The following is a 26394-nucleotide window of genomic DNA, read 5'->3' on the forward strand; positions in this document are numbered from 1 at the left end:
TGCTGGAAAGATTCAAATAATGATTAACCAACTATTTTCAATGGCTTTGACATTTTTGTCAAATTTTTTCCTTTTGTTTTCTTGCCTTTTAACATTTTTTTTTCTTCTACATTCTTGGGCATTATGATGCAAATAGATTTCTGATGATCTGACCTGTCCACAAGACGTGAACTGGCAAGGCTACTTTAGGCTGCTTTTCTCTGCTAAAACCCAGGAGCTGATTAGCACCATGAAGGTCTTCTGTGGGCGAGCCAATCCGACCACAGGATCCGTGGAGTGGCTGGAGGAAGATGAGCACTATGATTACCACCAGGAGATTGCCAGGTAACAAAAATGTGTTCACAGTTGGCCGTAGCAGGGTGCACTTGATCTCAAGCAAATGCCTTGGAATCCAGCCTGAGTATGTAATAGGCTGTCACCCAGTGCTTCCGATCTGGCAGATGTTGGTCAGGAGCAAGTGTGCTCAGCTAGGTAGGTTTGTGTGGGAGTTAGGCTGAATCATGCCTGTGTGGGGAGTCAGACATTCTGTCGCAGCCTTACCAGACGATCTGTCTAGTGGCAAAGAGGACCCAAGGTTCAGTAGTAGTAATAGAATTTATGAAACTTAATCATTTACTTGTGTCACTGAAATAGTGACCCATTCCTCATATGGTTAACTTCTTGGAAAAGTGAAAAATGCATTTATTTCTTTAAAGGGATGTTTAAAAGTATGTGAGTTACTATTATTTAGCAATCATTGAGTGCATGCAACATGCCAGCACTGTGCTAGGGCCGTGAATACCAAAATGAAGAATTTAAGATTCCCATCTTTAAGAAGCAGGCAGTTTTGTGGAAGAGACAGACATATAAAAAATTACAGTGCAGTTATATAAAGGCCAGTGGAAATGGGCACAAAAGTTCATGGAAGCAGCAAGAGCCAGCTGGGCTAAGCATGATGGAGTGATTTCCCAAATCTAAATGGAGGGAAATTGCTTTCTGAGCAGCAGGGATTACGTGTAAACTTCCTAGATGAGCTGCTCTGGGGAGCGGCTGGCAGTTCGATGTGCTAGAGGGTGGATCAAAAGTAGAGCTATGGTAAGAGAGGAGGCTGAAAAGGTAGGCAGAGGTCGTGTCGTAAAGGGTGGTAGCAAGACACAGGAAGAGGAACGTGAGTATACATCTGGGCTCTGTCATTTAATTTTGTGCCATTGGTCAAGCTATTTCTCTGAGCCTCAATATAGTATATTTCTCAATATGTGATACAATAATATATGCCTCAGTGTAATATACATCTCATAATAATACCTTTATTGTAGGATTATTTGATGATCGAATAAATACAATGTCTGACACAGAATAAAGACTCAAAAATACTACTTTCTAAACATTTTGGACATTATTTTCTGAGCGATTGAGATGTTAAATGGGCGGAAAAGGATTAAGTTACATTTTGGAACACTCACTGAGAGCAGTGTGGAAGGTGGGTTGGAGGGAGTGGAGACCCTTGGATGGATTTTGCAACCCCAAAGCAGAGGCAGTAGAGGTGGAGAGGAGGAGACAGCTTTGAGGGAGCTTGAGTTTGATCACTCATTGGATGCAGTGATTCAGAAAAGAGAAAATTCAAGCAGCACCAAGATTTCTGGTTAGAGTGGCTAGGTGGATGGAGCTGTTGTTTGCTGAGAGGGAGAACACAGGAGGAACTGCTGGTGTTGGGGAGGGGAAGATGAAGGAGACTAGGTATTTGGACATCCAGTAGGGATGCCAGTGGGCAGATATGTGGGTCTGGAGATAATTCGCAGTTACTAGAGTTGAAACTGAGGCTTTTAAAGAGGGTGTGGAATGAGAAAGATAGAGGGCTGAAGGAGGAGTCCTGGAATAGCTGAGGAGGCAGGAGAACCAGGAGGGAATGGCCAGAATGGAAAGGAGGAAAGCGTTTCAGGAAGAGGCAGCATCCGGCACAGTCAGAGAGCCCTGGATGTTAGCATTTGGAGTAAGCTGCTGGTGCTTAGGGAGAACGATGTCGGTGGAGTGGTGGAGAGTGAGCGGGTGGTGAGGCAGGGAAGATGGGGAGTGAAAAAGCCTCTCATAAAGCGAAGGAAGGAAGAGAAGACCCGATTTGAACTAAACATTCATAGATGGGTTCAGATGTCAAAACTTTGGCGTGCCGTAAAAGAACCCTATTTTTTTAGTGTCGTGCTCCTCAAAGTGTAGAGTAAGGGGTGCCTGTGTCACAGTTGCCTGGAGCACCAGTTCAAGTGCACATTTCTAAACTTCCAGCCCTGTCTTCTGGATCAGAATCTTTTTGTGTGTATTTTGGGAATCTACATTTAAAATAAGCGCTGCTGTGACTGATGTTAACCAGAAGCTGGAGGTCCTCTATTTAGAATGCCTTGGCTCTCACTTGGAACTCTCAGAAAGCATCTTTGGGCTGCGCCTGCTGAATTCTGTGGGCCCATCTTGACCTTACCAGAGGTTTTCAAATTTATAAATTGCTACAATAGAAAATATGGATAAGCAACTCCCTTTAACACTCTGCAATTTGGTGAACGCTTAGTTTTTCTGATGTCATAAGGATGTGTGCTGGGCGTGATACCCGTCACGTTTACAGCAAGTGTATACTGTTCCTTTCCTCAGTTCTTCTTCCTGGTATTACATCTGTGATTATCCCAAAGTACAAGTGTATGCAAGATTATGTTAGTATTAGACAAAATGAGTCTGAGTTATTCTGAGGAAAAGTATGATATATAACATGATCAATATGCTAGTGGCTTTGGAGTTACTGTGACAGGGCAAACTACCAGAGCATTCTTGGGTCTGAGGTTCTTTGCCGAAAATAAACATCTGTCAGATTTTTTCTGCAGTACTGGAGAATGACAGCATATAACTATGAAAATAGTTTAAAATCAGCCTGGATGTTTGTTCTGTCTGATTTAAGAATGCATTTATATATGTGAATATACTCATATGTTGATGTATGTCATTATTAGCAAAGGTTTCTCACCTGTCTTTTTTTTTTTTAAGATCTTCTTATGCTGATATGCTGCATGACAAAGACAGAGTAAGTATAAAAGGAAACCATTATCTTTAAAATTTTTTTTTTATTTTTTGGAAACCATTATCTTGATGTGGGTTTCTAAAACCCCACAAGCAGTTTAAAAACTCCTGCTGAAGGCCTGATGTTAGAATGATGCTAGAATGGAGTCAGTATGGAGGCTGGGTCCTACTTTTGACTCTGCTCTCGACCTGAGTGTGACTTTGGAGAAAACATGGAACCTCCATGGACCTCATTTATTAGGATTTAAAATGAGTGGGATGTATTAGCTGATCTCCATGATATTCTCTAAATAAAAATTCTCTAATTGTATGATGTTTCACATTGTGTAGTTATTTGTAATTTAAAAATAAAATCTCTAGAGGTCACTGTAGACTATTTTGTAAAGCAGATTTGACTTTCATTGCAGAATTATATCTCAGCTTTCCTCTTTGATTTTTTTTTTTTATCTGAGTTTTCTTTTATCTGAGTTAGGGACTGCTGCAGTTCTTGTCTTATGATGTTAACAACCCAGAATTTCCTGGTCTACTAGAGTGCTTGACCATTTCATCTAGATGGTTTGGAAGTTAGGAGGCTTGAAGGAGAAGGATGCAGGACCAAGCTTAAAAACTGAGCAGTGCAGAGCAGGAGGGGCATCACGAATGTGATAAGGGTGGTCATGGGCCATTTTGTCTCCTTCACCCAGCCTTGGTTAACTGCTCAGCCTACGTACTTCTTGGACACACTGTGACAGAATGAACTTTTTAAGTATCATTAGTGTGTAGGCTACATGAAAGGCACTATGTACCTTCCTAATTTAAATTGGATATCCGAGAACCTTTCATGAACTGTTGGGGAATTATAGAATGTGGAACGAATATTGTTCTTAGCATTTGTCTACTCCTCTCTAGCTTAATGGTCTTGGCTTTTTAGACTCTCATGGCTGCGAGCCTCTCAGATTTTAGTGTTGTCTGCAAACTAAGGGGATTTTGCTCCAGCTTCCAGGGGATTTGGACAAATGGTGTTGCCATCCATCCAGTCAGCCAAGCCTGAAGGATGGAACCTTTTCCTTCATCTGAACCTCCAGTCTGTCATCACATTCTATGGATCTTTCAACCTCACTGCCTGCTCAGCCCTCGTTTACAGGTGTTGGCCCGTCTTTTCTATCCTCTACATAGCAGCCCAAGGGGTCTTTCTGAAATGCCAATCTGACCATGTTACTCTTTACTTAAAACCCTTCAGTGCCTCTCACTGCTTTCGAGGTAAATTCAAGCCCCTTGGCGGAACATTCGTTATTTAACTATTAACTTCTGCTTTCCACTTACCATAAGAAAATGGGATCAGAACTTGCTGGTTAATGGCAGAGCCAAGATAAACACATTTCTCTATACTTTTGCATGGTGTCTTAGATTTTTGTTTTGTTTTGTTTTTTTTAGTACACTTTCATTATTTCATAAAATTATATCATGCCTGATTGGAGTCAATCTCAGTGCCCATCCTAGCCCCAGGCAGCCACTGATCTGCTTTCTCTCTGTATAGTTTTGCCTTTTATATAACTTTTACATTAATGAAATCATATGATATATATCTTATATGTATTTTCATCATGTTTTTAAGGTTCATTCATGTTGAGTATGTATTGGTATTCATTTCTTTTTATTGCTAAATAATATCCCATTATATAAATATACTATATTTTGTTTATCTGTTTACTAGTTGATGGACATTTAGATTGTTTCTAGTTTTGGACTGTTTTGAATTTTGAATAGTCCTATCGTAAACCTTCACATACAAGTCTTTGTGTAGACATGTGTTTTCATTTCTTTCTGGCAGATATATAAGAGTAGAATTGCTGGGTCTGTGTGTTAAACATACATTTAACTTTGTATTTGTAATTTTCATTTTTCTAATGACATGATTTCAGATATCTTTTCATGTGCTTATTTGCCATCTCTCTGTATATCTTCTTTAGTGTAGTCTACAGTAATAAACATAGGTATGACTCTTGATGGACACTGCCGCTGCCAAATTGCCTTTTAAGAGGGCTCTGATTTCCCTGTAGTACCTTCAAAATTGGTAATTAAAAAGTATAGCTAATTTAATAGGTGTCATTCAAAGAGTATGTCAACTCTGGTTTACTATGCAGGATGCTGCTTATCAGGGTTCTCAGGTGGTCAGCTAACTCATGGGCTGGCCTGAAACTCCCAGGCCAGCTTTCAGCCCCACTCCTGTAGCCTCACAGCCACAGCTACCCAGAGAAAACTGCCCCCTGCTTTTTAGGGATATAATGTATTTGATGGTCATTTTCCTAGTTCAACAATTGTAACAATTGCCATACTAATTTTTTAAACTTTTTTTTTTGTGGTAGGAAGCACATAACATAAAATGCCATACTGATTTTATCCAAGACATAAATGCACTTACTTTATATATCAAATAGTTCTATAAGGCTTATTGTGAAAAATAGCAGTCCCCTGCTATATCATTTCCCAAAGACAAAACCTTTTCATGTTTAACCTCAGAGGCCACCTCCTTTCTTCTCTCTGAGCTGTTTGTTTTGTGTTTAAATCCGTATCTAAATAGCTATTATCTATGGAATGGCCACTGTGAGAGCTAAGAATTTGGTTTTTATTCACCGCTTTCCAACTTGTTCCTCTTTCCTCCCAATACTGTTATAATTTTTGCTAAATCAGTATTCAGAGTTTCAGTTAGCAAGTCACTTAAACTCTTTGTGCCTCTGTTTTCTCATCTGTAAAATAAGGATAACAATAGTACTTCCTTTTAAAGGGTTGTTAAAAGGTAAGAACTGTATAAGTGTGTTAGTTAAATTCATATTTACTTTGTTACAACTATTTAAACACTATTCACAGTTGAGCTATGTGATATACTCTGATTAGTTTTCCTCTCTTGCATAGCTCTGTTAATAATTATCTTATTTTGGCTTTTTTTTCTATTTACATGTCATTCTTTTATGCCCAAACTTTCCCCCAATTGTCTAAATGTCTTTTCAGAAGGAAAGGTCAAACAATCAGCTATTCTGTCAGTTTATCTTCTTGGAGCGTATCTCTGGGATCATTTTGACCTGCTCCAGTCTGGACCCAGTGCTTTTCTAGACCTGCCGTGTATCTGTCAGCCTGGCATTTTTTATTGTCCTGCTGCAGATTTTCTTCACTTCTCTTTTTCTATGGGGCCTTCCATTTCCTAGATCCCATGTCTTCCTGTGCGGTTAAGTCTTTTTGGTGAAGCACATCTTTCCTCAGTTTCTTGTGAGAGGGTACATTGGGAGGTAAGGTTTTTGAGACTTGACATATCTAAAATCTTATTTTTTCTACCCTTACACTAAAGACTTAGGCCGAATATGGTTTCTATTTTGGAAATCACTTCAGAATCTTGACATAATCATTTCATTTTCTTGTAGAGTTCAGTGATACTATTTTGAGGTCTGGTACCATACTTATTTAAAAAACTTTTAATCTTTCAAAAACTTCAAAAATATATAATTCAAAAGAGTATAAAATACATATGCACAATTTAAAGAAGAAGAATAAAATAAATGCTCATAGACTCACCACTCAGCTTTAGGAAATAGAACGTTACTGTCACAGTTCCCCTGTCTACTCCTTGATTGTGTTCCTGGCTCTGGCCCAGAAGTTTCTACTGTCTTGAATTCTGTATCAGTCATTCCCTTGCTTTTCTTTATAGTTTTATCTCCTACTTTGTATTCTTAAAAAATAAATTCTTTATTTTGCCTGTTTTTGAACTTTAAATAATGGAGCTATACTGTGTTTATTCTTTGTGACTTGTCTTTTTGCTCAGCCTTGTTTTTGAGATTCATTCATTTTGCACGTAGCTGTACATTCATTTTCACTGCTGTATGGATTCCATTGTGTGACTGTGTCATTATTTACCCATTCTTCTGTTTCCAGCTTCTTGCTCTTTTAAATAGTGCTGCTGGAACATTGTATACTCTGGTACACTTTTCTGTAGGTTGTACACTCTTGGGAATGGAATTGCTGGGCATTTGGGTGTGTTCAGCTCTGCTACGTAATGTCAAATTCTTATCCAAAGGGATCATGTCAGTTTATACTTTCACTGCGTGTTTACGATAGTTCTTATTGATCTACATCCTTACCAGTATTTGGTATTAACCAGTTTTTAACATTTTTGACAATCTGGTAGGTTTGAACTAATCTCTTGTTATAGTTTTGACTTGCATTCCCCTGAATACTACTGAACATGAGCTCTTTTCATTTGTTTACTGGCTATTCATGTTTTCTCTTTTATGATTTAGTAATTTATAGGAGTTCTTTATATATTCTGGGTACAAATCTTGTCAGTTGTATGTATTGCAGATGTCTTTTCTTAGTTCGTAGGTTTTTTTAATCTGATAAACATGAATTCTTAAGTTCATGTCAAATTTGTTTCATATTTCCTTTATCAGTTGGTGCTTTTTGTCTCTTGTTTAAGAAATCCTTCCTTTTGCAAGATTTTAAAGGCTGTTGCTGATTTATAAAATTTCAGTTGATTTTTATTTATTGATTTAGAATCCTGTAACCTTTTTAAGTTCTCTTAATTCTAATAATTACCTGTAGGTATTTGGATTGTTGTTGCTGTTGTTTTGCATTCATCTCATTTGTGAAAAATGACTTTATTTTTTTTCTAGATCTTATTCCATTTCTTCTTATTCTAGTGTGTTGGGTAGAATCTCTATAAAATGTTGTCTACTTCATCTAATTTTTTAAAAGATGTATTTGCTAAAAGTTGTTCATGATATCCTTTAATCTCTTTAATACCTGTGGTATGCACATTATCACAGCCCCCATCACCGCCCTTCCTTTCATTCTCACTTTTTGGTTACTTGTACTTATTTCTCTTCCTCTACCTTTTTTTATTAGTCTTTTGAAATAATGAACTTTTATCCTCGTTGATCTCTATGTTTGTTTCCTAGTTGCTTAATATTTGTTCTTTATTTTTATTCGTCTACTTATTTGAGGTTTATATTGGTAGTCCTTTTTCTAATTTTTGAGGTGGATGCTTCATTTTTTGTCTTTTTTAATACATTTCTCTCCAAATATTGTTTTAGCTATCCCATGAGTTTTGATATGTAATTTTTTTATTATTCAGTTTAGATAGTTTCTAATTCTTTTTTTTTTATTTTGTCTTATACCTGTAAATTTAGAATTTCTTAATGTTCAAAATCTTTTTTTCTTTATATTTTTGTTATTGAGATTTCTAACTTGATTGTACGGTGGTCAGAGAATATGGTCCTTTTGATGCCAGTCCTGTATTAGTTATCTGTTGCTGGATAACAAATTATCTCAAAGTTTAATGGCTTAAAGCATTTATTATCTCACAAATTCTGTGGGTGAGAAATCTGGGCTTCGCTTAGCTGGGTGCCTTGGCTCTGGGTCTCTTGCAGGCTGTGCTCAAGGTGTCAGCTGGTATTATTGTCATCTAAAGGCTCACCAGGGGTGGATCCACTTCAATTGTTTGACTTTTTAATATTCCTTACTAACTTGCCAGATCATCAGCACATTTAAAAGGATTTACAAATATTTTCCCATGATCAGGGTACTTATTCAGTCAAACTCTTAGAGATGGAAAATTTTTCTGGGAAGTTACTAAAGACATGAACTAAAAACCTTCACGATGCAAAGAAGTCATTTCCTGAGGGGGAAAATGTATTTTAGACATGGAAGCTGTATGAATTAGAGTCCAGTAAGGAAACCAACAGCCAAATTACATATTTCAACAGAGGAAATTTGTTATGCGGGTGTGGGAGGACTGGGAAACAGATGAGAGCACTGAGGTAAACCAGTGGTTGTAAAAGCAGGAAGCAGTTACCTTGCCTAGGGCTGGGGAAGCAAAGGGAGAAGCTTGGGGTTTTTAGAACCTAGAAGCATGGAGAAGAGGCCCTGTGGTGCTGGTGCTCCAGTCTCTGAGAGGGATCTCGGAGTGCTGAGTGCTGCTCCTACCTCAGAGAATCCGGAAGAGAGGCTGTTTAGGGGAGTCCTGGCAGGATCTGCCTTCTGGAACCAGCTGCTGCTCCTGGGAAGACACCGATGAGAGCAGCAGCCATACGGGAAGGAACAAGCTTTCTCCCTTCTCCTACCTTCCAGTCACCTTGTAGTTTCCCCTGTTTCCATACCTAACAGCTGGAAAAAGAAGGTGTTTCCAGAGCCCCAGCCCCAGCATCACTAAGCAGAGTATGGAAGAGTGGATGTGGGGGGAAGACAGCTGCTTCATAAAGGGTGAGAGGCTGACCCAGGCTCTTGGGGTCTTGCAAGGCCTGGCTGACTCCACTAGTCAGTGCTATTCCTCGCGGGGCTAGAAAGGCCACAGGGTCATGACTGACACAGCTTTTGCCAACGGTGACTCTAGGACTTCACAAAGTACTTTTCTATTTATTTATAATAACTGTTATAAAGTTACAGCTATTTCTCTCTTTCTCTTAGAATGTAAAATACTACCAGGGTATCCGGGCTGCTGTGAGCAGGGTGAAGGAAAGAGGACAGAAAGCCTTGGTTCTTGACATTGGTACCGGCACGGGACTCTTGTCGATGATGGCGGTCACAGCAGGCGCTGACTTCTGCTATGCCATTGAGGTGAGCCATGCTCCTTAGTCGTGTGTCCTGCTGCTTGTGTGGGAAGTCCCTTATGCTCCTTGCACTTTGCCCATTCATTTGTTCAGTGAGCATTCACAGAGCGCTCACTCCGTGCCAAGCACAGCGCCAAGTTCTGAGGATGTAGAGCTGAATCAGACACAATTTCTTCCTCTAGGTGCATGTTTTCTCCTCTGAAAACAGTGATTCTCAGCCTTGTTTACATGTCAGGATCACTGAGGAGCTTTAAAAAATACTAATGTCTGCTGCCCCCCCCCCCAATTTTGATTTAATTATTCTGGGATGTGGCCTGGGGATTGGGATTTTTGAATGTGCACCAAGGTTGAGAGCCACTACTATATTTTTATTTATTTACTTACTTACTTTACTTACTTACTTACTTTACCTACTTACTTTACTTATTCCTACAGCACCCGGTCTTCCTAGGTGGTCTCCCATCCAAGTACTAACCAGGCCCGACCCTGCTTAGCTTCCAAGATCAGACAGAATCGGGCATGTTCAGGGTGGCATGGCCGTAGACAGAGAGCCACTATATTAAATGTCTCTGCTGAGCCAGCTATCTTATTACCTTTTCAATAATTTGGCAATCTGCTATTTCTTTCCTGTAATAAAACATTAAACATGTTTTTTTTCCTGATAATGTATATATAATACATATCTATAGAAAATTTGGTAAATATAAAATAAAATAGTGTGCTACCTCAAAGTTAACCATTGTTAAAATTTTGGTTTATATTCTTCCAAAGGTTTGTGCTGCCCTGGAAAGTTCAGTTTGCTTTGGCAAGTGGAACTAGGGCAGGGAAGGCTCAGGTTTGCCTTGGAACAGTGAGTGTGGCTGGAACATCAGTTGCGGGGGGCAGATGGAGATTGGGGAAAGAGCTGGTGGTGGGGAGAAGCAAGGTGGTCTGTATCATGAAGGGCCTCAAATACCATAAGAAAATATAGGCGATCTTCTGCCAGCAGTGGAGACTGGGGACAGTTTTGAGCAGAAAGGTGACCTGCTTACACTTAGGTCTAACACAGTAACAGTCTCACTTTTATCTAAAGAGTATTGGATGCATCTTGTCCCAAGTCACAGATTATGGTTTTGTGAGGCAAGTTCTCTCTTTGGTTCCTTTTAGCGTGGCACTGACATCTGCTGCCCTTACTAGATAATGCAACCTTCTCGGCACCCCCTGCGTCCCCCCTGTGCCTGGCATGTAATGGGAACTTCTAGCTGCAAGTTAAACTCAGAGGAATCTCGTTCCTGTGCATTTTCATGATACACATTTGGAGAATAAAGTATTGTTACAGAATGAAGTCTTATTTAGATTAAATCAGCCGAAAGAAATATTTGTCTCTGTTGCGAATGGTAACAAAAGCACATTTTTTATATTCAGAAGGAATTTCTGGAGTGGAGGCTTCTTTTACTTCAGATCTTAAGACCAGAATCAAGGAACATCTTGCTGACCTTGGGTGTTAGGATGTTATTAAATTGATTGCTCATTTTTCTTGGTTTTTGGCTCTAATTTCTAGGTTTTCAAGCCCATGGCTGATGCTGCTGTGAAGATTGTAGAGAAAAATGGCTTCAGTGATAAGATTAAGGTTATCAACAAGCATTCCACAGAAGTGACCATAGGGCCAGGTAAGATGAACACATCTAGTGTTGGAAGCTTTTCTTGCTTTTTGTAAAAGAGAAGAAAAAGCTTATTCAAGTTACCTAGAATAGGTGTTTCCAGGTAATTGCAGAGATATGGGGCCTCTCCATGTGGTGGTTCTGGTGGTCTGAAAATAAGCACTTTGCTTCTCTGCTAGTTTGTTTTTCTACTAGCTAAAACAAATCAGCAATTAGTAAACCAGAGCTAATAAGAGAAATAGCTGTGATGCAAATGAAACCTTTCGCTTGAATAAGTTGGAATTCTTGTGTGGTTCAGCACTCTGAGTTTCGAATTTTATCAGACAGAAGTGAAACTAAGTAGATAGCAGCAAGAGTTTTGCTTAGATCTGACATTGTGCTTCAGCATCCAACGTGAGAAATTTGCTTGTATAGCACAATCTCTCTGGGTTTCCAGAATGTTTTTTATAGTCTAAGAGTTCTAAAATTTCACATGCCACTGATACCTGTAGAGCACAGTGTAAAGATTTGTAAAATAAGCTTCTGGAGTGAGGTTATGGATATCACCCCAACTTTTTAAAAAGGTAGTGTTTTAGAATGGAGTATCTGCCTAAAGTCAACCTTTTTCTCCCATTAAAAAAATTTTTTAATGGAGAATCTGAAACATATGCAAAAGAAGGGATTCGTGTCCCCTTTATTTTTTAAAACACATACAAAAGAATACACAAATCCTTATTCTATTTTTAATCAACATTATTGGACGTATAGGTTACCTAAAATGAATACATCCATTTTAAGTGTATAATTCGATGAATTTTGACAAATTTAAACACACTTGGAAACAGCACCACAATCAAGATAATAAAATATCTCCATCATGCCCAAAGAAATTCTTCATGATCATTTACATCAGTTCCTCCCATAGCCCTGGGCCTAGACAGCCACTGAAACTGCTTGTTTCAATATAGATTAGCTCTGCCTTTTCTAAAATTTTGAGTAAGTGGAATCGTACAATGTGTCCTCTTTGTGCCTGCTTTCTTTTTCATAGTATGTTGCTTTTGAGATTCATCCGTGTTCTGTGTATCAAGAGTTCCTTCTCTTCTGTCACTGAGCAGCACTCTGTGTGTGGACATAACAGTTTGTTTATCCTTTCACCTATTGATGGAGACTAATAGTTTCTCATATGGGTCTTTAGGTTCACTGATCTTTTCTTTTCCAGTGTCTAATCTGCTGTTAAGCACATCTGGTGAACTTTTCATTTCTGGTATTGTATTTTTCATCTCTAAAGTTCCATTTGATTCTTTTTATAACTTCCATTTTTCTCCTCATCGTGCTTATGTGTTTTTTTTTTAAATATTTAACATATTTACATTAGCTGTTTTACCATCCTTAGCTTCTATTTCTATCATCTTTGTCTTTTTGGGGTTTGTCATATTGATGAATTTTTAATCTTAGTTGTGGTTACATTTTCCTTCTTGGCATGTCTGGTAATTTTTATTAGTACTATGTGTATTGGGAATTTTACACCGCTGAGTGCTGGGTTTTATCGTCTTCTTTTAAAAGCTTTGCTGGGCATGGGTTACTTGCAAAACAATTAGATCCTTCTAAGGCTTGTTTCTAAGCTTTGTTGAAGCCGGTTAGAATAGCTTTAAGTTAGGGTTTCTCAGCAGCAGCACTGCTGACCTTTTGGGCCTGGTAATTTTTTGTTGGGTGCCAGGGGTAGTTATCCTGTGCATTGTAGGATGCTTACCCCTGGCCTCTAACCAGTAGAAGCTGGTAGCACCTCCCTCTCCCTCACTATTTGTGCCAACCAAAAATGTCTCCAGACATTGCCAAACGTCCCAGGGTGAAGGGTGGGACCCTGGTCTAAGACTACTTCAACCATACTGGTAGGATGTGACCTTTCTGGGGTCTCTGCTGAGTGCGTGTGCTGGGTGATCAGAGCTAGAATGTTACCCAGTCATATGTGAGCTCTGGAGATTGTTCAGCTTGTAGCTACATGGTCAACCTTTGCCTGGCCTTCTAGAGTCTTACCCTATGTACATGTGAATATATTCAACAAGAGACGTAAGGGGAGCCCTGTGCAGATTTCTGAAGCCCCTTTCCTGTGTAACTTTCTCTCTGGTTCTCTCCCCTACAAGTCCCATTGCCTCTACTTCCCTAAACTTCAGTTACGGTCTCCTGAACTCAGCCAGATTGCTGTGCTCTGCTTGATTTCTCTTTTCTTGTACTGTTGTCTGGAAAGTTCCTGCTGGATAAAAGCCAAGTGATAGTAGGGGTCACTTTGTTTCCCTTCTTGGGAACAAACTGTGCTTCCTCTTTTTCAGTATCTGAAAACACTTGTTTCATATGTTTTGTCTGGTTTTCTGGTTGATTATAGTGGGTGGATAAGTCTGATCCTGGTTATTCCATTTTGGCCAGAGGTGGAGATTATTTATTTTTTAAAGTTTTTCTGTCTTCGCAGCACAGAGACTGATCCACAGAGCAGCTTTTGCAATGTCATGCTCTCTGTGACTCTGTGCCCCTCTACAGGCTGTGTGTTGTTCACACACAACCTGCATTAGGCCAGGCCCCTCATATGCTTTCTTAATATTTTTCCTTTGTAGCAGCTATTATGTAATGATGTATTTAATGTCTACATCCCCACATAGCTGAAGCATCTTGACGTCATGGACTGTGTCGTCTTATTAATTATTCCATTCCATACTTCACATGCCTGGCACGAAAGGATTCAGTAATATTTGTTTAGTGAGTAAATTGCCAACTTTGCTTAGTCCTTAACCCCTTGTGAGACTTTGTTTCCACTCCCCCAGCTTGACAGGTGGCTTTCTCATTGCCAAGGCTGATGATCTTCCTTCTGCTTTTCCTCTCAAACACTGCAGCTTGGGTACTTCTGCCATTCATTCTTTCTGGAAACTCTTCCCAGGCCTCAGTGACATCTCCCAACCTTGGTTCTCTTTTGTAGCTTGCTTTCTCTCCCAAATACATGTTATCCAAGGTTCTGTTCTTAGCCCTTTTTAAAAATAGCCTGTTGCCTGTTTCCCAGAGATGGATGGATTACATACTGAGGCATGTATAGCAGCTGACTCAGGCGGCAGCATTCATTCATCCATTCAGTCATGTGATGAAGACTTATGAGGCACCTGGGGTAACCGCCCCTCATCAGGCACTTGCCGCACACTCTGTACCCTTCTACATTGTCACTCACATGCTAGATACCAGGCTCTCAAGATTATTTGTTGCAATTCACTGGATCATAAAGCTTTATTTGAAACAAATTCGGACAAATCATTTTAAGTTACATAATTGGCTTAAAAATTATTCAGGAGCTAGAATTAGCAGGGCTCGTTGATTGATTGGCTATAAGGTGGCAGAGAGGGAGGAATCAAGAATTTAGCTAATGTTTGCAGACTATTATTGGTTGCTAGGCAATGTTCTAGGTACTGGGGTACAATGGTGAACAGGCCAGTCAGGGTCCCTGCTCTTCTGGAGCTAGTAAATGATGCCCAGGTTTCTGAACTGTGTGAGGTGGAAACGTCAGAGGGAGAAGCAGGTACACCGCGGTATGGTGTGGTTGGCTCAGTTTGGGACAGTGTATTTCAGTGGATGTTTGACGTGATATCAGAGAGGATGGGCAGGATGACTCAGAAGGGTGTTCTCTGTGCCAGAAGACAGAAGTTTCTTCTCAGCCTCCTTTCACATCATACAGCCGTTGAGCACAAGTGTACTTCACAGAAGTAAACAGTTTTTACCTTTGCCATCGTAACTACCATCATGTGGAGCAGGTCTTGTTACCCTCCATTTTACAGATGAGGTGACTGATGGTCAGCATTGAGGGTTCAAGGCTAGAAAGCGGGATCAAAGCCCAGGTCTCTATGACTCAAGATTCAGGCTCCCTGCTGTACCCTTTTCTGAAACACTTTAATGCTTGTTTTTTTCTTGCATCGTCCATGAGACTTGTCTTCTCTGTAGGGAAGATGAGTGGGCCTTGTCAAATTATAATTCATGAGCCATAATGAGTGTTTAGTTAATTCTTCATGATGAATGACCACTTCCAAAGTCTGTTTTGTCTCTTGGCTCATTAAAAATTATAACTGTAGAAGTAACATTACATTACAGAGATTTAGAAAAGGGAGTTAACAGAAAGACCCTCCATAACTCTACTATCCCAAAACAACTGTTACCTGGGGGATTGTTTGGTAGTAAGAAACAAACTTAATTCAGTAGGATATAGTGTAAGGAACTGGTGATTCTGAACCCAGAGTATCAGTGGAATCAATTAGCCTCTCATTGTTGCTTTGGTTTTCTCTCCCTCTCTGCAGCCTAGAAATATTTGAAGTATCAGCATTCAGTTTTTGCTTTTTTAAATGATTTTTGTTAATTTAATAATTAATAGTTCATTAATTTGTCTACAGAAAAGTTCAAAGAGTAGTACAGTGAGCACCCATTTTCTCTTAACCAAGGCTTAACCAGTCGTTAGCACGTGTGTGTGTGTGTGTGTGTGTGTGTGTGTGTGTGTAAATATGGATTTTTTTGCTAAACCATTGTAAAGTCAGTTGCAGACATTCTAAATACTTCAGCACATGTATGTGCTTTCAATTTAATGATTTCTTAACCTTTTGTTTTGCACGTATTTGCTGTAAATATTTTTTCTAGTCCATAGGTTGCTTCTGACTCTTGTTTCCTTGTGTTTCTCAGATGGTGACATGCCATGCCGTGCCAACATCCTGATCACAGAGCTGTTTGACACGGAACTGATTGGGGAGGGAGCGCTGCCCTCCTATGAGCACGCACACAGGCATCTCGTGCAGGTAGGGGACCGAGGACCTTTCTCAGGCGTCTTGCTGTGATCTCAGCTAGCGCACATAGCCCTCGCTGATGCACCGTGCTCTTCACAGCCCGAGCCTTTAGTACCCCTCTGTGTACCCTTGGCCACCCCTCGATTCCTGCAGGATTCTGGTTCTCCTTAATTATGACTCCTATGACTTTCTTGGTAGGTTAGAGTTAAAAGGCAAGAAACTATTTCAATTCAATTCAGCAAAGATTCTTTGAGTGTCACCTATGCGTAAGGTATTCTAGAGCCCAAGAAGAAGTATAAGACATCCTAATTGCTTCTCACCCACGCTCGTCAGTGATGGTGAGGACTGGTTGGGCCAAATGGAGAAGCAGACAGGAGCACCACAGACATTTGATTTAAGACTGATAGAAGAGGTCAGGGATCAGGAAGAAGATGAGGGTGGAATTTGGAAAGGCACTGAGGAGAGGGAAAGGTATCCCAGGTAGAGGACTTGCTTGGTAGGTCACTGAGAATATCAGCCTGGGGAGCTTGTGAGCTAATGGCAGAGAGTGGGGAAGAGAGTGGAAGGCCTTGAAGGCCAGACCATTCTAAGTAAAGGAGTTGGGATGGTGGCACTCTTTGTCACTTTCTTGGAGAAGAGAGACATGCTAAAAATATTATCTTGGAAATGTTGGTCTTGCTTTTGTATGGACATAAACTGAAGGTGGAAACTCAGAGACAAAGCCAGGTGGGAGGTATGAGTGTCTGCTTTTTCTGCCGGCACCTGCCCTATGGGAACCATCCAGGTGAGCCTGCAAATGTCCCGGCCAGGGACCCTCTTTAGGGGTTCTTGGTGCCCTCACAGTGAGGAAGGGGGCTCCTTTCAGGGTAGTTGGGGCCAGAGTCCATGCTACTTACACAATCTGCACATGATGTAATTGTTCTGCAGATCAATGCACTTTGTGAGACTCTCATCTTTTCCAAAGTGTAAAATTTTTTTCTAGTAACTTCATTAGTAAGAATTTCTATTTCTTCACATTAAAACCACCAACTAGATGTATCCCTGAAACAGAGAACAAGGTATTTAGAATTACGTTGCCCAGTTTGTCTTTCTCTAATTCATCTTATTAAAAAATGGGCAGACAGCTGTCCTGTTTCCTCTCCCAGCTGGCCTGTAGCAGCCAGGTATGCATAGTTCACTCCAGTCACTGTCCCCATCTGCCCACCCTAATTCCTAATTCCTAACTGAAGGAGTTAGGGCTGGCACACAAAGGCTTCCATTGCCCTGTCCCTCTGGAGGTCATGGAACTGGGTTGCTAGTGTGTCTGATATTCCATGTGGCATTGACCCAGGGATTGATCTCAGAAGACACATTTATTGAGCGCCTTCATTTTGCCTTTTTTGGGTACCAAGAATGTGAAAGTGAGCTCTTGGAGAGGCAGGTAGGTGAGCAGGTCATCACAGTAGAGTTTGAGGTATGCCCTGGTGGTGGTCAGTGGGGTGAGATTCCGCTGACTAAGTTCGAGCTGAGTCAGTCTTGAAGAGTGATCAGGTGTCGGCCCGCCAAGCGTGAGTATTCGTGGTGGAGGAGATCTACATGCACAAAAACATAAAGGTGAATCAGTGCAGTGGCTCCCAGACCCTGCAAGTTGTTCAGTTTGTGGGCAGTGCCAGAGCTGGCATTAGAGATAAGACTAGATCGTTGGGCAACGCGAGGCTGAGAAAGGTTGCCATGCTGCATAATGCAAGGCGGTACCACAGAAAGGTTTTGATCAAGCGGGGGATTGATTTATGTAGGCAGGCATGTGGGGAGCAGTCGGGAAGCAGGACTGGTCAGAAGGTGGTTGGAGTCATTCGGGCACTCGGCTGAGGCGGGCCCAAGGTAACACTCGAGAAATGGGCCCGGAAGGTGGGGCAGGGTAAAGGTGATTTGTCTAGTTTAGACAGAGAGTTTGAGTTGTCTGAGGGTCAGCCAGAGAGAGAGGACCAAGAAGCCTTTGGATACATGGTATTTGGTAAATGAAGACGGAGTGGTTGGGGTCACTCTCATATGTGGAGGGAGAAAGAACGTGGTCCAGACCAGGTCTCTGCGGAGCCTTCTCTGAGGGATAGACAGGGGGAGTGAGAATCCACCTAGAGCAGTGCTTCTCATCCAGAGCTGTGTCTGGAGACATTTTTGGTGTCACAACTAAGTACGGTGCTACAGTCATCTTGTGAGTAGAGACCAGGGATATTGCTAAACATTCTGCAATGCACAGAACAGCCCTCACAATGAAGGATCTTCTGGCTCAAGAGGTCACTCGTGCTGAGGTAGAGAAGCCCTGTGCCTGTCATTTCTGTATGGTGGTAGCTGTGAGTGTCCTCTTCACAGCTGGGCCCCTGGTGCCTGGTCTGTAGAGGGTGTTGATGAATGAATGAGGTAGGAGGAAAACTGGACAAAGGACTGCAGCCAAAGCCAAGGGAAGAGAGTGGTCAGCGGTTCCTGGTGAGGTCAGGAGGTCAGGTCAGTTGAGGATGGACACTTGTCCTTTGAGCTGTGCAATGAGGAGCTTCTGGTGTCTGGGCAAGAACTGCACTGAAGGGAAGCAGTGAGCCCAGTGCCAGAATTAGTGTTTAGCAGGAAGACTTGGACTCTTTCTTCAAGGTCGACGTGGGAGTTAATCCACATGATGACAATTAAGGTTTATTTTTGTAGTATTTAATAGTGTCAGGTAGCAAGGAACTTATCTGACATAAATCATTTTAGGCATAACGTGTATTTTTCAAATCTAGTTCCTTTTCTTTTCCCCAAGGGCTTTTAGGCCAAAAACAGTTAAGTATACTAATAGCGGTAAGGTGTTAGATGTTAAACTGGCCTAATATTAAGGAATAAACCTCTTTTGATCAATTGGGTTAATGTACCTGATTGGGTGGGTGGTTGGTTGGTTGGTTGGTTGGTTGGTTGATTGATTTTTAATATAAACTTAGGAAAATTGCGAGGCAGTGCCTCACCGAGCAAACGTCTATGCTCAGCTGGTGGAGTCCAGAAGGATGTGGTCATGGAACAAGCTGTTTCCCATTCATGTTCGGACCAGACATGGAGAGCGGGTCATCGTTCCCCCGCCAGAAATGGAGAGGTGCCCTGGCGCACCCTCTGTCTATGACATTCAGCTGAACCAGGTGTCACCCACTGACTTCACTGTCCTCAGCGACGTGCTGCCCATGTTCAGGTACCACGGAGTAACCTGGGTGATAATGGTTCTTTGAGACGTTTAGTAGAGTTGGGGTCTTTGGAAGTTCTTTTTGAGTGGAAAAGAGCCTAGCTGATGTCACCTGCCTCTGAAGGTAGAAGTCCATTGCATACAAGTCTCATTGTTGGTGAGGTCACCCTAAAAGCTTAGAAATGAAGTGTGTGAGCTTCAAATGTGCTTAAGTTCCTGAATATTATTCCGCAGTGTGGACTTCAGCAAGCAAGTCAGTAGCTCATCAGCCTGCCATAGCAGGCAGTTTGAACTTCTGGCTTCCGGCCGAGCTCAGGTGGTTCTCTCCTGGTGGGACATTGAAATGGACCCTGAAGGGAAGATCAGATGCACCATGGCCCCCTTCTGGGCACACGCAGACCCACAGGTGCTCCAGGTAAGAGGTGGGAGCTGAGAACGTTTTCATGTAAATCAGAAAACTGTCATTCACTTTTTGTCGTGGGAAAGTAGCATGTTGAACCTTAGAATCTCAAGAATTTAGAGTTGGAAGAGACTATGTCAGAATCAATGTCAAAGAAGAGTTTAAAAAAGAAAAAAAGCAAGGCCGGCCGTGGTAAGATAGAAGATAGACCTTTCCATGGTCAGCGTCAGTGGACACAGTGAACCACAGGGAAGTTTCAGTGTGCTGGCTCTCCCATGTCCTGGCACAGCCACTGTTAGGTCCCACAACCCCTGTACCCCCTGAATAATCCTAGTGGGCCTCAGATCAGCTTGGAATAGAGAACTGTAGCCTGTGTACAGACTCATTTTTTGTGGTGTCAAAATCTGCCTTCCCCAGCTCACTGGGTGGAGGACGTGAACTACAGAAAAGGAAATACAGAGTGCTCTTAACATGTGAAAAGGCATTCAGCCTCACTCATCAGAGTGACATAGACTTAAACTGTAGTGAGATACCATTTTTCACCTGTTAGTGAATAAAGTTCAAAAAGTTGAGCAGTACACTATTGGTAGGGCTGTTGGGCTGAGCAGGAAGTGATCATGAGAGCATCCGTAAAGCTCAGCAAGGCCCAGTTTGTCATGATGGGAAGCGATGCCACTTATAGACATTTAGGCTCTGGATAGATTTGCATATGTGTAGAATAACACGTGTGCCAGGGTGCTCATTACATCCCTGATTTAATAGAAAAGACTAGAACATCCTAGAGGGCACGAGTAGGGGACTGGGCAAGTCCATTATCATACATTCAGGGAATGAAGCGACTTTCTCTGTACTGATGTGGAGCAGTCTCCAGGGTATATCACTAAGTGAAGCAGAAATAGGTGCAGAACAGTATGTGGTATGCCAGCACTGGTGTTATTAAAAATAAGAATATATGTGGATGAGCGTATATGTGGTCTTTGTGTATAAGGGTATCTTGGGAAGAATTCACAGAAATTGGTAAAAATGGTTGTTTCTAGAAAGGAAACTTTTTTTCATTCCATGACCCTTTTATATCTTTTGAATTTGCTCTCATGTACGTACGTGTGTTAACCCCTCTACACACACACACTTGGAAAAAATGCGAGGAAGGTGCTTTAGGGCAGAGGACTCAGAACTTCCCTCTCTACCTGGGAGGTCTTGGGCACCTTCCTCTGTGTCCTGTCGTCCTGTTACCACTTGCTGGGCACTGGTTTTGTCTTGATTGGTTCTAGATGTACATGCGTGACTTTGGGCAGGCCCTAGCAGCTCCTCAGCTCCCTGAGTTACTGCTTAGGCCAAAGGGTCATGGCTGCTGCAGGATTCCCATCTCCATTCTACCTTCCAGTCCCCTGGCCAGGTGGGTGGGTGCGCATTTACGCCATGGGTGCAAACTTTCCTCTGCGAGGCCTTGGCCCTCTGCAGGCTGAGTGTATGTGTGCACGTTGGGGGAGGGTGCTGTCGGAATTCTTCCACAGAGTTGAGATTGGCACTGGGCTGCAAAATCTTAATACTTTTCGTTTTCCTAGCTTCAAAGTGCGATTATGTATATTTTCTCCTCGGATCCCCGTGTAAGACGTGCTGAGTAACCATATAATGCCCGAACTGAGACTGGTCTGACCCAGTGTGGGAGCAGGACCTCGTGTCTAGGCAGCAGTGGTGGGTGCTCCTCCCCAGGTCTCCTGACTGTGGGGCTTGTGTCCCTTCTCTACCAGCAGTGACTTTCGAAGAGCTGCTCATGAATCTCCCTCATAACGTCACTAAACTGCTCTTGATCTGAAATCTGTTCAGCCTTCCTCACCTCGAACAGTGGGTTCTCTCAGCAGCTCTTTAGCATTAGGACCTGGGAGGCTGGTGTGTGGGAAGGACACGATGACAGGCAAGTGCTGTGGGAGCACCGAGGGTCAGGGGGAAGGAAGGCTTCTCTTGTCTGAGGATCAGTTTGCATAATACAGAGAATGAACAACAGGTTTTAGGGAACCTGTTTTTCCCTCCTTGTTACTGTTTATTTTTTCCAGAGCGAATCTGGTTAGATTTTCATTTTCTAGTTTTATGTTCAGATAGACATGTTAGATCCAGGAAATGTCATTCACCTGCCTCCTAGTTAAATTCAAGACGGGGTAGCGTAGGACGCGGTCCTGAGAAGGGGGACTGCATCGCTGCATTTGCTCCTGTGCTGAGCAGTGCTCTTGGAGCCTCACTGGGGCCGTTTTCCTTCGTTCCTGGTGATGCAGAGTGTGCAGGCGGTCGTCTCATCAGAGCTGAGCCAGGCATCCACTTGTTAGGAGAATGCTTTCTTTTTTAAAAAGAGACTTAAAGATTCTAAGGGTAATAAACCTCATTATATAAAACAAAAATAAATCAAGTCACCGTCCTATCACCCAAAAGAACTCCCTTTCTTTGCCGTTTCCATGTGCATAGGTTTTTGTCAGTGCTAATTTCTGGTTTTTCCGTGCTGCACCATAGTCTTTATATTCATCATTTTTAAATGTCTTTGAGTATTATGTGTAAGGAATTAACATATACGTTTCTGAACTGCTGGATATTTAGACTGGTCCTAGTTTTTGCTAGTATAAATAATTCTGTAATTATTTGTTTTATATGCATTTTTATTTGAAATAGCTTTTTTTTGTTTTTGTTTGGGTATTTTTTAGAGTCCTGTATGTGAGATTTGTAATATCAAAAAGGATCAATCAACAGAGCTTATTAAAGGTTGACTCTGGATCATTGTAAATAAACCATGTTTCATAATTTAGAGTATTCTAGTTCTTTAAAAATGAATTCAAAAGAATAAAATGAAACCTTTCTGTACTATTTTCCAAACTTTTTATTTTGAAAAATTTTAAGTTTATAGAATGAGTGAACATCAACATTGATATGCCCTTTACTTAAATTTACCAGTTTTTAACATTTGCCACATTAGCTTTTTCTCTCTCTCCCTTCATCTCTGCCTCCCTCCTCTCCCCCCAAAACACACGCACAGGCGACAGGGGCTGGAGTCCCCTTTCCCTGAGCCCCTTTTGAAGACCCATGTCCTTGGCCACATTGTATCTTCCTAAAGCCAGCAGTGTTCCAGCAAGCTTTCAGGCCATTAGCCTCTCTGACTTGAGAATTTTCTTCTTTATCTCTTTGGCCACAGTAGCTATCTGTAACCCACACTAAGGTCTTCCTGAAAACTGGTTTTTGGCTGGGATTTTGGCTTCTGTATTGGAAATGTTGTTCCTGTTGTAGCTTGGTGACTGCTGATTCTCTGTTTCCCATCCCAGTGGCGGGACCACTGGATGCAGTGTGTGTACTTCCTGCCACAAGAGGAGCCGGTCGTCCAGGGCTCAGCCCTCTGCCTGGTAGCCCACCATGATGACTACTGTGTGTGGTACAGCCTTCAGAGGACCAGGTGTGCCCTGAGTCTTGTGGTGGGGGGTGGGGCACTGGGTCTCTGTGCATGTATATAAATTCCCCATTTACAAACCATTTATAAGTTTATAAGTTCCCCATTAAAGACATTTATGTGTCTATAGTGGGGAATTACAGAGGCACAAGTGGGCACATTTATATCTGAACAGAATAAGAACAAAAGTTGATTACTGGTTGTGTTGGTGCCTGTTGCGTGTACTCAGAAGAGGCTGCCCTAGTTGCGGGGCCCCCATCTGGAACAGATATATGTGCAAGTCTTGAATTGGAGTGCCCTCCAACCTCTAATGCCCACTCGAGAGCCAGCGCCTAGACCGTAGGTGTATCCCTTGGAGCCCACCTCAGTTTCACTGGGGCATGTCCCTATGCTATGTTTTGATGCTTGCCAGTGTCAGGCAGGTCATACTCATCACCCTGTGTCTGTTCACTTCCTGGCCCAGCCCAGAAAAGAATGGGAGAGTCCACCCAATGCGCCCTGTGTGTGACTGCCAGGCTCATCTGCTCTGGAACCGGCCTCGCTTTGGAGAGATCAATGATCAGGACAGAACTGATCAATATGTCCAGGCCCTGAAGACAGTAAGTGTTCAGCCCCTTGGGTGCTTGTGGGCAAGAAGATTGTCGCATGGGCCCCAGCTCATTGTCCACTTATGATTTGCTGCTTTTGTTTGCGGTGCTCGCTGGTCTGTGTGAGTGACTTCAGCCAGCTCCTTCCAGATGGGCGCTCAGACAGCGCCTGGGAGCCTGTTAGTGCACTTTCTGGGCCTCATTTTCTGCTCGCCTGTAAAGTCTTCCAGCTGGAAGCTTCCCCCTGGCCCCTGCTTTTGTCCTGCTGGAAATTTTGCCTTTGTGATCACCAGCATTTCCTGTGGGTGATCCCAGTGGATCCAGCGCATTCTTCCTTTCATCTGCCACCCTCTTTCTAAAATTTTTTAAAATATAAATCTGGTCATGTAACTCTCCTACCTATAAACCTTTGCTCCCTGCTGCCAATAGCAGGGGTCTCAGCCTGAGGACCATACATGGGGTTTGAAGGGGAGGTTTTTGGACCCTTTGGAGTCATATGCAGAAATATGTATACCTATGCATGCATTTTGGAGGAAGGAGGACCCCAACTGTCCTAAATTTCTCTCAGGGATCTGTGCCCTATAAACACATCCCTGCCCTTGGTGAGTCACTCAGCAGGCCCACAGCTGTCTGTGCTGGGACCAGGCAGGAAACGGGCCTGTCATCATGGACTGGGAGGTGGCCAATGGCAAGTGGGATGGTCCTTCTGGTGGGCCTTCTAGGACAGCTTGAGATGGGTCTTTCCTGACAGTGGAGTCAGGATGTGGAGAGGAGAGTGAGGTGGGTATGTTAGAGGCCGGGGGCTGGCTGCTGCCTGAGCCTGGGAGGTAAGCATAACTAGTGTGGGCACAAGAAGATTCAGCAGGAATAGGGTAAGGAGATCAGATTGAGTGATCATGGAGTGAGTTAGTGGGCTCAAGAGAAGGGAAGCGTTTCTGTCAGTTTGCCAACAAGAATGTCTTGACACCACAAGAAAACCTGTGGTGAAGTTGCTCTTTTCTGGTAGGTGCTGAAGCCAGACAGTGTCTGCCTGTGTGTCAGCGACGGCAGTCTGCTCTCCATGCTGGCCTATCATCTCGGCGCGGAGCAGGTACTGGACGTGTGCCTTTCTGCCAGCTTCCTGAGGGTGGCTCTTAAGTTAGGGTGTCATGTGGTCTGAGTACAGTTTTGTCACTAAAGCTCTTTGCAGGTGCAGCTGCCATGTTTGCGGTGTGCCTGGGTCAGAGGCCCAGGGGTTTACTGCCTCCATGTGCAGGCAGGAGTCAGGCTATAACATTGTCCTATAGCTGCAGCTCCAGCATCTGAGCCAGCTGCTAGGTTCAGTGCAGAGTGTGGGTGCTGTCCTAGTGGGTAGTGGGCACAAGTGGAGGTGGTTAGGCGGTGCCCTCTGCCTTGGAATGATCTTGTTGCATTTTAATCTTTCATTTTCTCTGTTAAATGACTCTTCTACAACTGATAGCTTGGTATTCTCTCTAGGTATTTACAGTAGAGAGTTCAGCAGCTTCTCATAGACTGATGAAAAAAGTAAGTGATAATTGTTACTAAAATAATGAGGGGTCCTGTGGGACCTGCCTTCCCGAGTCTGGGACTTACTGCTTTGAAGCAGAGTCAGTACCAAGGGAACTGGAAGAAGTAGCAGGTGCCAGTGAGCGCTCTCGTTGCTCCCGCCTTGAGAACTGGCCTGGTCTCCTAGAGCTGTCATTGAACAGAAGCAGATGTTTAGACTCCGTTTTTCGGCTGAAGAAGCATAGGCTTTTCTCGTCATTTCACATGAAACTAAAAAAACTAATTTCTTTTTTGCGGTGATACAACTGTATCATGCAAATGTGTGATTTGTTTTCTGGGCCCAGGGGGTCATTGCTCACAGGCCGGCCTGACTGGCTGGTGCCGTGATGGTGACTGGTTTTGATTTCCTCTCTGAAGGATAACCTACTTCCTTTAGAACTGCAAGCCTGTTGCTCAGTCCCGTTGACATGCCTGCCAGAGAAACTTCTTCTTCTGTTACAGCATTTTGCTGGTGATCTCATTCTTGGTGTGTAGAATGCCCCGGGAGGGGAGAATTTCCACAAAGCCAATAAAAGTGGTGTTTTAGACCTATTTGTCCAGAAAACTACAGACAGATAAAGCAACTTTGAGATGTTTTTTTCCGGACAAAAAATAATATTTTTATTGTTTTTTCTCTAAGATCTTTAAAGCTAACCACTTGGAAGATAAAATTAAGGTAATAGAGAAACGGCCGGAATTATTAACATCTGCAGACTTGGAGGGTAAAAAGGTGAGTAGCAAGAGGTCTGCGTTTGCACTGGGCGGCCCAGCACTTGAGATGGCCTTAGCTCCCCCTCGCTTCTCTGGGCCTCACCGCTGGTCCCTTATTGAATGCACCAGCTAAGAATGTGCCACAGCTGAGCGTTTGCAGAGATGCCTGATAAGCAGATACTTGCACAACTCTGAACACTGGCTAATCTCTGCTCCTTCAAGTGAGGGCAGAACAACTCTGCTGGATTAGTCCCAGCACATCGTGTTCTCTCTCCCTTTCACAGCACTCTGTCTTCGCTTCACCTTCCTATTCACTTTCTTCTGCTGCGGCTGGTCCAGTCCCCAGTGCTGCATCTGAAACTGCTCCCACCTCTTAGTGACCTCTTAGTTACTAAAGACAGTCTCCCTGCAGGCTTCATCTCATTGGTCCTCTGAACCCTTATGACCCAGTGACCCTCTCTTTCCTTTAACACTTCTTTTTAGGTTTTTAAGAGACTGCTTTTGCTAGGTTTTTCTCTAATTT

At 42.6% G+C, this 26394-nt stretch overlaps 1 protein-coding gene and 1 pseudogene across 5 annotated transcripts in view; one reads left to right on the forward strand and one right to left on the reverse strand.

Annotated features, from left to right (window-relative positions):
• PRMT7 (protein arginine methyltransferase 7) overlaps positions 1–26394 on the forward strand; it is a 36279-nt gene that overhangs the window by 3196 nt on the left and 6689 nt on the right. For 2 of the 5 annotated variants that reach the window (XM_011380544.2, XM_023523537.1), the window contains exons 2-13: positions 137–324; positions 3001–3037; positions 9466–9615; positions 11149–11257; positions 15926–16038; positions 18972–19213; positions 19439–19619; positions 22907–23034; positions 23492–23627; positions 24622–24705; positions 25092–25139; positions 25801–25890. In XM_011380544.2, coding sequence (XP_011378846.1) covers positions 230–324; positions 3001–3037; positions 9466–9615; positions 11149–11257; positions 15926–16038; positions 18972–19213; positions 19439–19619; positions 22907–23034; positions 23492–23627; positions 24622–24705; positions 25092–25139; positions 25801–25890 — 1413 coding nt within the window. In that variant the 5' untranslated portion in view covers positions 137–229. The remainder of the gene's footprint in view (positions 1–136; positions 325–3000; positions 3038–9465; positions 9616–11148; positions 11258–15925; positions 16039–18971; positions 19214–19438; positions 19620–22906; positions 23035–23491; positions 23628–24621; positions 24706–25091; positions 25140–25800; positions 25891–26394) is intronic. The other 3 variants (XM_011380545.2, XM_011380543.2, XM_023523538.1) reach the window with 2 other exon arrangements.
• On the reverse strand, positions 10035–10153 carry LOC111731728 (annotated as a pseudogene).

The sequence above is a fragment of the Pteropus vampyrus genome, unplaced genomic scaffold (genome assembly GCF_000151845.1).
Source record: "Pteropus vampyrus isolate Shadow unplaced genomic scaffold, Pvam_2.0 Scaffold394, whole genome shotgun sequence".
NCBI lineage: Eukaryota > Metazoa > Chordata > Mammalia > Chiroptera > Pteropodidae > Pteropus > Pteropus vampyrus.